The 9,764-nt window shown below is 35.5% G+C and overlaps 1 protein-coding gene across 1 annotated transcript; it reads right to left on the bottom strand.

Moving 5' to 3' along the window:
- Window positions 1–7,205: 7,205 nt before the first annotated feature.
- LOC132034477 (transcription factor MYB78-like) lies at window positions 7,206–9,172 on the bottom strand. The gene is made up of 3 exons (XM_059424848.1): window positions 8,801–9,172; window positions 8,260–8,389; window positions 7,206–8,164 (listed from the first exon to the last, which is right to left on the bottom strand). Exons 1-3 carry the CDS (start codon window positions 9,000–9,002, stop codon window positions 7,522–7,524), a joined length of 975 nt encoding a protein of 324 aa, XP_059280831.1. The 5' UTR covers window positions 9,003–9,172; the 3' UTR covers window positions 7,206–7,521.
- Window positions 9,173–9,764: the final 592 nt, after the last annotated feature.

Raw genomic sequence — 9,764 nt, 5'->3', positions numbered from 1 at the left:
AAAGCTCACAATCATATTTTGTTGGGTTTTGTGAAACACATTGCATAGGTGACTCATAATGGGAAGAGAATGGAACTCAGGGGAATTCACAACAGTGCAGAGCTTAAAAGTATGTCTTCTAATAGAGTCAAAGAGCTATTCAAAAACAGCCAAACTTTCTATTTGGGCTTACCTATTCACTATTTCATCAACAGAGATAGAGGAGAAGGAAACAGTACCTATCAAGCTTCAACAGTTGCTGGATCAATTTCATGAAGTGTTTGTGGAGCCAAATTCTCTTTCTACCAAAAGAGAGCATGACCATTTCATCCACCTGAAACTAGAAGCAGTGTCAGTAAGCATCAGGCCTTACATGTACAACTTTTACTAGAAAAATGAGATTGAAAAACAGGTGCAAGATATGATACAAAATGGGATTATCCAACCTAGCCACTCACCTTTATCTTCACCAGTATTGCTTGTTAAGAAAAAGGATAGCAGTTGGAGATTTTGCATTGACTATAGGGAATTGAATAGAATGATAGTTAAGGATAAATTTCCTATACCATTGGTAGATGACCTACTGGATGAATTGAATGGATCAACTATCTTCTCTAAAATTGACTTAAGAGCAGGCTATCACCAAATTAGGATGTATGAAGGGGATATACACAAGACGGTATTTAGGACACACATGAGGCACTATGAGTTCAAAGTGATGCCTTTTAGACTTACTAATGCACCTGCTACATTCCAAAGCCTCATGAATCATATGTTTAAGGCTCATTTGAGGCAGTTTGTGTTAGTATTTTTTGATGATATATTGGTATATTGCAACTCTATTCAAGGACAGTTGGGGCACCTACATTAGGTCCTTGCATTCTGAGGAAAGAACAACTCTATACTAAGTTGTCTAAATGTTCCTTTGGGCAGAAGAAAGTTGAGTACTTGGGGCATATAATAACTAAGGAGGGGGTATCCACTGATCCTTCTAAAATTGAAGCTATGGCCAACTGGCTCTTGCCCAAATCATTGAAAGCTTTGAGAGGTTTTCTTGGTCTTACAGGTTACTATAGGAGGTTTGTGAGGTCATATGGTATTATCAGCAGACCCTTGACCAATTTGTTAAGGAAAAACGCCTTTCAATGGAATGATGAAGCTACAATGGCATTTGAAGATTAAAGGTAGCTATGACAACCTCTCCAGTTCTAGCATTACCATATTTTACCAAGATATTTATAGTAGAAATACATGCTTGTTCAACTGGTATGGGGGAAATCTTAATGCAAGGTTGTGCCCCGTGCTTTTTTCAGCAAAGCTTTAGCACCTAAGCAATTGGGGTTGTCAACTTATGGAAAAGAGTACATGACATTACTGTCAGTTGTTGACAGATGGAGTCATTATTTGCAGAGCATTCATTTCATTATTTGGACTGACCATCACAGTCTCAAATTTCTGTTGGAACAAAGGGTTAACACTGCTTTGCAACAGAAAGGATTAACTAAGTTATTGGGGCTAGACTACGAGGTTTAATACAAAAAAGAGCAGAAAACAGGGTGGCTGATGTACTTTCAAAAAGATTAAAGGAAGGTCCTTCACTCAATGCCCTATCAGTGGTTGAGCCTACTTGGATGCAAGAGATCATACTCACCTATGAACATAATCCAGTTGCTACTCAACTTCTTACTGAGCTGATCACTGATTCCTCTAGCAAACCATCCTACGCATTACATCAAGGTATCATAAGGTACAAAAGCAAAATTTGGGTGGACAAGCCAACTGATTTAAGACTTAGAATACTTGCAGAATTCCATCAATCACGTTTAAGGGGTCATTCAGGGCAGCTAGGAACTTATAGGAGGCTAAGAATAGTGTTCTACTGCCCTAATGTGAAGGCTGATATATGCAAATGGGTGGCTGAATGTGATGTATGTCAGAGGGTGAAGACTGAGAATGTACGCTCCCATGGGTTGTTACAGCCATTGCCTATTCCTGAGGCACCATGGCAAGATATTGCTCTTGATTTCATAGAAGTGTTACCCTTATCTGGTCATAAGAATTCTATTCTTGTGGTGGTGGATAGGTTAACTAAGTATGGGCATTTCCTAGCTCTTAAACACCTCTATACTGCCAAAGAAGTTGTTGAATTATTCTTACAGGAGATTTACAAACTTCATGGGTTACCCAAGTCAATTATTTCAGAAAGAGATCCTATTTTTACTAGTCAGTTTTGGCAACAGCTATTCAGAACTATGGGTACAAAGCTAAACATGTCAACAGCTTATCATCCACAGTCGGATGGCCAAACTGATAGGCTTAACAGATTCTTGGAGGCTTATCTTAGAGCTACAATTTTTAATGAACCTAAAGGTTGGGTAAAATGGCTTCCTTTGCAAAATGGGTGGTACAACACCAACTACCATACTGCCCTAAAAACTACCCCTTTCGAAGCTTTATATGGTATGCCACTACCCCATATTCTACCAGGTTCCTTACCCAACTCTACCCATACTGAAGTTGGAGCCGCTTTAGCTCAAAAACAAAGTTTGTTTCAATAGCTTAAGTACAACTTACACACAGCTCAAGCTCGCATGAAATTTTAATCCACCCCGTGTTTCACGTGTCTTAGTTGAAGAAGAAAATCGGTCCGACCATCGTGATCCAGACAGATCTGTCTACATGTAGGGTCGATGGTCGTGTTCTCATCCAACCCTTAGCCATTTTACATGATCGCGTGAAAAAGCGAAATAACGCTGTTGTGGTGCTAGTTCTGGTGCATTGGTCTAATATGAGTGAAGCGGAGGTGACGTGGGAGGATTGAGGCTATATCGCAGGTCAATTTTCGGCATTTGTGGCTCAGCTCTGACCTTGAGGTCAAGGTCGTTTTGAAGGGGTTGGCAATATAATGTTTTGATTTGGGAATTTAGGGTTCAAATTGGGAATTTGGGATATTAGAATGAATTAGGGAAAGTGCAACGTGGCAAAGATTTGTGGCTTCCTAGTCCCACGTGAGGAGCACATGCATAGGTGATCAACGGCTGGTATCATAATTTCATTAAAACAATTCAAGGGCTGAGATTAATTCGTGGATGGGGAGTTAGTTAGGTTTTTAAATATCAAAAATTACAGCTAAGCAAGCAGTTATTGACATGGTATAATCTCATTTCTCTCTCTCTCTCTCTCTCTCTCTCTCTCTCTCTCTCTCGATCTCTCTCTATTCTTCTTCTCTCTTTCTCTCTTCTTCTTCCCCAATTCTCACTTCGATTATTCTCCATTGCAGGAGGATTATTGAGCTTGGAATCTACAGTTGGAGTAGCTAATTAGATTTCATTGTTCATACATTGTATCATCCTATTATCAGTTTTATCAATAAAATCCCCAATTTCGTGTCCTATTATCATCATCACTGTTTCAATTACAAGTATATTACAGGAGGCGAAAGAACTGACGAGGATCGGCAGCATAGGGGGAATGAGGTGAAGGAACCGACGAGGATCGGCAGTGGTGAAATCTCTAGATGACTGTTTCCATGGCTGGTGAGTTCAAAGGTGTAACGCGCACCAATTTGAATATTAGACCAACTTTATTGCTATCAAATATTAGGATTGGGCTTTGAACTGTGTTGAAACAAAGATTTTGTAATTGAATAGGAAATCAAGGTCTTCCCATCTTTTTTGGAAAATTCAAGCACACATGAATATGCTCCAGCGGTGGGAGTTGGCGCGGGGAGTAGGTAACGCCATTGTGGTGGTGGGTACAGTGGTGGAGGAGGGGAAATAAATTTTTGTATAAGGTTGTATAATTTTGTATAACAGTGAGTGTGTATAAACATCTCTTATACAAGATTGATACATTGTCTCTAGTAAGTGTATAAAGTTGTATACTATTGTATAATATTGTATATATACTTTTATACAACGTTGATACATTATCTACTCCAGGTGTATAAAGTTGTATATTGTTGTTTAATGTTGTATACGGTGAAAAAGTGGCTATGCGGATGTAAATTAAAAATATGGCTACGTGAATGTAATTTCTTATGCTGGATTGTACATTACTGAGATTTTCCCCTATAATTTGATTTTGAACAAAACAAATCATCAGTCAAAAAAATAAATATATTAATTAAGTTATGCGCAACGATTTTATAAAAGAAATATTTACCTAATCTGGTTATTTAATATGTAATAGTAGATAACTCTATTTCATAGTATTAATGGGTAATCTTTCATAAATGATACTCTTTCCGTCGTAATTTATGTGAAACTTATTTGACTAGTCACGAAGAATTAATTAAAAAAATTGGAACTATAACATTTTTAAATTGTAATCTTAAACATGTCATAATATTTTATGTGCCTATAAAAGTTCTCAAATTCAGAAAAGAGTCATTCTTTTTCTAAACGAATTAAAAAGTAACTTATTGTAACAAACTAACTCCTAATTTGAAACTCTATGTTACAAGTTCGAATACCGTTGACTTCATATATTAGTGTTCATCATATTAATTACCTACTTAAGAAAATTAATAAGATGGGAATTTTGGAAAATATTGTGGGCTGGGGTTGCTGTTTCCCATTATAGGACCGAGTGAGTGACTGGCTTAATATTAGCCTTCGTGGCAATGTAAATTGTTATTAGATGTAAGTTGTTATTAGTGTCAAGGCTTGCGGCAATGGGTGCTTCGGTCTAGGAAGCCTAGTTGTATTTTAATACTTTATACTATATATTAATTAATCATTATTATTATAGGGGCGGGGGCTAGTAAAGTATACGTGGAGGTCTCTTAACACCCTCTAACTTTGGGACCACTTTTTAGAGGGCTTCTCTATAAGGCACGCGCCCTACAAATATTCCAGCCGCCAAGTCAAACCCACCATATATATTTAATTTAATATAAAGTATCAATAAAAGCTTTTGTAGTTTTATACGCGTCCACATTTCTCCTAAATACAATATTCCATCACGTTTTCAATTATCCATCCCTCTTCCCACGTGTGAGTCAATTTTTCTATTCAACTATTTCATCTCTTCGGAAAAAATCTACCTCCTACCAAACATCACCCTTTTTCGAATTTGTTTGGGATATGGATAGGCAAATACATACAATAGGAAAATGGTGGACACACAGTAGTATAATTCCTTGTTGTGAAATTTAATTTGAACCCTGTGTCAAAGTAGAGTCATTGAAATTGCAACATTAAACCTCAATATAAAACTATATTAAGAGCCCGTTTGAATTGGCTTATTTTATGTGTTTTTAAGCCAAAATAGTTTTTAAGCGCTTTTATAGTGTATGAGTAAGATAAAAAATATTTTTAAGCATTTATTTTTAAGCCAAAAGACATAAGTTAGAATTCTAACTTATAGCTTATGACTTATAATCCATAAGTTATAATTCCAATCAAACAAGCTGCATCACTTTCCGTTGAGGGAAAACATACCCATCACAAATGTTCATTTCATGTGGGATCTGAAACACTTGTTTTTTTTAGATGGTTGTTACACATAATTTCATAATGTATCGTATTGTATTGTACTGTAATGTTTTGATAAATATAAAGTTTTGGATGGTCTAATTATTTTGTTTCTCCGCCCGTTGTTACACAAGATATGTTAGCTAGTATGTACTACAATCATCTAAAAGAGTTGATGGACTTAAGAGTTAATTCATCTAATTTTGTGTGAATTATACATTAAGTTTATAAGGCTTAAAAATAAATTGATGTGTTGGAAACTCCATAAAAAAGATACTACACAGTTTTTTACAAAAATAAATAAATAAATAAATAAATAAATAAATAGTTGAGAATTGTGTACTCAAAGAAGGAGCTATAACTCCGCAAAGAATAATATTATCATTCTTGTGACACGGATGAATTAAACTCATAATCTTTTGTGACAGGGCTAAAAGTTTAAACTAGAGTACTCCCCATACTACCAAAAGGTGTGATTCAGATACCTTCATCTTTAATCAGAAATTTTGAATTCGTGTCTATACTGGAAAGACCTTGATAGAGAACACTTAATTTTCCATCTAATATATCTATGCGATGTGAATATGAATTAGTGATTTAGCACCGCGCTCTCCTTTTTGTCAATTTCTAACAGAAGAAATAAAAACGGTAGGATAAAAAGAGAACATTATTGATTAACCAGTATATCAGACTTGCTAAACAAATAATTGGACTTTCGAAGTTCCATTGATGATGTTTTTTCCCACTCCCAAGTAGAAAGGACAGAAGATGTTTTTTCTTTTGCTAAAAAAACCACAGGGCCTATAAAAGGTTAGGGAAAATGCATGTATCTTGCGTGTTCCAGATTATTTTTTCTAAAACAAATTCGAAAACCTTAACAGTATTTTATTTTAACTGCAGCTTCGAGAGATGAGAGAGAGAGATGATTGGCAGACATAGAAAGAAAGTTATGAAAAATAATATAAATATGGGAACATTGTCGAGTTCTATGGGCTCAATGAAAACATTGCTCGTACGATGGCAAACAAAGTGCCAAAACAAAAGAAAGATTAATAATGGGGTGTGTCTTAAGAGGTAATTGGGATGTTTAATTATATGTATATTAAATTATAACTAATCTCCATTAGTCACTGGTGACATTGGAAGCCACTCAGGTAGCATTCACACAATATGATGATAAGATCACAGTAATGGGAGACTTTACACTAATAAGGGAATGGAATTCCAGCAATTTGGAATTTAACTATTTATAAATACATAAGTGAGAATATGCCACGTCCTTAAATCATTGCTTCTGTACTTTTTTTCCTTAATCTAGAGCAAGGACAAGGATCTTTTAATCTGGTTCAGGCCCCATAGGCTGTGGTTCTGAAATTCCACAACTTGTCTAGAATAACAAGCAACAATGACATTTTTACTAGTAAAGATAGTGGAACCAATTATGCACCCTCCTCCCGCATCTTAATTTAATTATACCTATAACCTATTTCCCCCTTCTATAATGCAACCTCTTAAGTTTATTTTAATTAGCCAATTATGAAGAGAATATACATAAACAAGATAAAAACGAAAAGAATGCAAAAAGGAAAAGAAATGTCTAGCTACTACAATATAATCAAAGTGTGGAATCTCATGATTTTTATGTTATTACTTTTCTTATATTTTATTTATATATATTGGTTTCTACCGCGCTCTAGAAAGAAGAATAAAATCGAAAGAATATAGAAGCTTGTTATAATGCAAAGAATATAACTCAAATAACTAGATGTTATAAATAATCAAAACAAAATAAAGATGTTACAAATCAATCCTTTTAACCCCACCCCCTCAATGGAAAAAAAAAACCTAAAAATTGAGAAGAAAATTAAAGTAACTTTAATTAAACTGTAAAATCCACAACTAATCCTGCATGTCTCTCTCCCCAGAAGCTACATGTGTGTGTCCTACATAAGGATGAAATTTGATGCATCCCAATTCTTCTATATGAATCCCCCACCTCTTTAACTTTTTTTTTACACGTCATGATATGGTGTTTATTTAGAATGCAACTTGGTCTTAATTATCCTCAGACAACATTGTTGTTGCTGTTGTTGAGTTGCTGCTGTAAGAACCACATGTCCTCAATATTCCACAAATTGTCATAGAAATTTGCACCGTCCATCCATTGAGAATTCGTGTTTTGCTGATGATCCATAGCTGCAGCTTGGAATTCTAAAGCAGTAGCATGGTGAAAGTAGCCCGTGGGGCTTGTTAAAGATTCTCCAACGTGACACAGTTGACTACTATTTTGATGATGATTTACTTGAAAACAACCTTGCTGATTAACGACGTTACTGCTAACTTGGGGGTAATTGTAGCAACTATCAGTGAGGTCAGAAACAGGTGAAACTTGCGTCCCAAATGAGTTTTCTGATGAAGCTGCCGTACTTGAATTAGTAACTGCAGCAGTGTTATTGCTGTGATCAATTGGCACCATGTTTGGATTAATTGTTTGATGATGAAGCACTTGGTCGGAGGCGGTGGCACCGGCTGCTGCTTGAATTCTCTCCACTAGCCTCGGCATCCATAGATAACGCATGGTATCCTTAAATTGCTTGCTGTTCACGTCACATTTCAGCTGTTTCGCATGTTTTTGCACTCGCGTTCTCCAATAATTCTTGATCTCGTTATCTGTTCTTCCTGGCAAATGCTGAGCGATTTTTGACCACCTACACTTATATAACATATATAATTGATCAGAATTGAGTAATACCGAAACAAGAATTGATAACTGTAAAGTCGATCATGTTTAAATGAAACATACCGATTGCCCCAACGAGAATGTAGTTCAAGAATCAAAAGCTGTTCTTCAAGAGTGATATTTCCACGTCGAACATCGGGGCGGAGATAATTCAGCCATCTCAATCTACAACTTTTCCCAGTTCGCTTTAGACCTGTTACAAATACCATGCCATAGAAATATATTATATTTCTGAGATTAATTATTCGTAAAGTTCAGAACACAAGAGCTTGATGGAACTACGTATCAATTGCCTTTTCTTTCCCTTCTCTTTTTAAAAATATTTTTGCACCCAATTATACCTCCTTTGCTTTATCTTTATTACATTTTGATGAGTGCTTCTCTGCTTTTAAAAGATTACCTAGTACGGAAAGGAATTATAAACCACACACACACATCCTTATCTAGCACGAAACTTCCAACTTATCCACCCATGGTTAGAAATTATACCAAGAAAACCCCATTTCTTGAGAAGAAAATTAATATCTAACTAACTCAACAATTTACTATACAAAAAATAGGTACTTAACAAAAACACATAAGTATAATGATTTAAATTAATTACCAGCACAACGGGCAAGTGAATTCCAGCGACCTTCACCATGATGAGCTATGTAATTCATGAGGGTGAAGTCTTCTTCGACAGTCCATGGACCTCGTCGGAGGTCCATGTCTTCTTCATGCTGTTGAAGATGGTTGCTATTAATGTTCTTATTGTTACAATTAGCTACACGGCTCAAACCGACTTTAACATGGTGACGATCCATCAAGATTAATGATTTTACTCTAAACGGAGAAACTGATTGATTGATGGAAAAAAAAGGTGTTGATGGATGGATCAAATTAAAGAGAGATGGAGGAAAAAGGTATTTTAGAGAAAGAGAGAGATGAGATGAGATGAGAAGAAAGATGTATGTTTGGATTACTATATGAGAGAAGGTGGTGGGGCTTTTATAGATATGTAGAAAGAGATAGGTTGGAGAAAAATTGTGACAATTTTAATGAAAAAGGTGGCATGTGATTGTGAGTGAAGGATGAAGAATTTGAACTAGCTATCCCACAAAGCCGCAATACGGAATTAAACTATAAGTGGTCTTTGTATGCGGACTAAATTATCTCGGAATTATAATTTCAAGATTATAATCTCGAGATTAATTTATCCCGTTTGGGAGATGAGATAAAATAATTTCAATAATCCCAAAGTTAATGAAATAAGGTGGGATATCTCATTTTTAAGATTGTGCTTTATTTTATACTTTGTTTGGTAGAATGTATAAATTTATCTTATATTATACCAAATATGGTATAAAAGTAATACAAAAATTAGTACTGAGGTATCCCACCTTATGGCATGTACCAGACGACCCCTTATACTAGCTTCTGTTTTTCAATTCTAGAGTTCAATTAAAGTAATTAAATAAAGTTTAACTCGTTTGACACTTTTGACTTTGCCTGTACCTTCTTCACCAGTTACATATAATATTCTATTAGATCCCAGAAATCGATATGCATATTGCTTTTCCCTAATT

This window comes from Lycium ferocissimum, chromosome 10 (genome assembly GCF_029784015.1).
Source record: "Lycium ferocissimum isolate CSIRO_LF1 chromosome 10, AGI_CSIRO_Lferr_CH_V1, whole genome shotgun sequence".
Lineage (NCBI taxonomy): Eukaryota > Viridiplantae > Streptophyta > Magnoliopsida > Solanales > Solanaceae > Lycium > Lycium ferocissimum.
This window is presented reverse-complemented; position numbering and strand designations above follow the sequence as displayed.

Bases quoted from the DNA above. Each gene is read 5' to 3' on its own strand.
- LOC132034477 (XM_059424848.1), bottom strand. From the start codon at position 9,002: ATGGATCGTCACCATGTTAAAGTCGGTTTGAGCCGTGTAGCTAATTGT. The intron at 8,390-8,800 runs GTAATTAATTTA...TATTTGTAACAG, and splicing joins TTCACTTGCCCGTTGTGCTG to GTCTAAAGCGAACTGGGAAA. The intron at 8,165-8,259 runs GTATGTTTCATT...ATATAAGTGTAG, and splicing joins CATTCTCGTTGGGGCAATCG to GTGGTCAAAAATCGCTCAGC.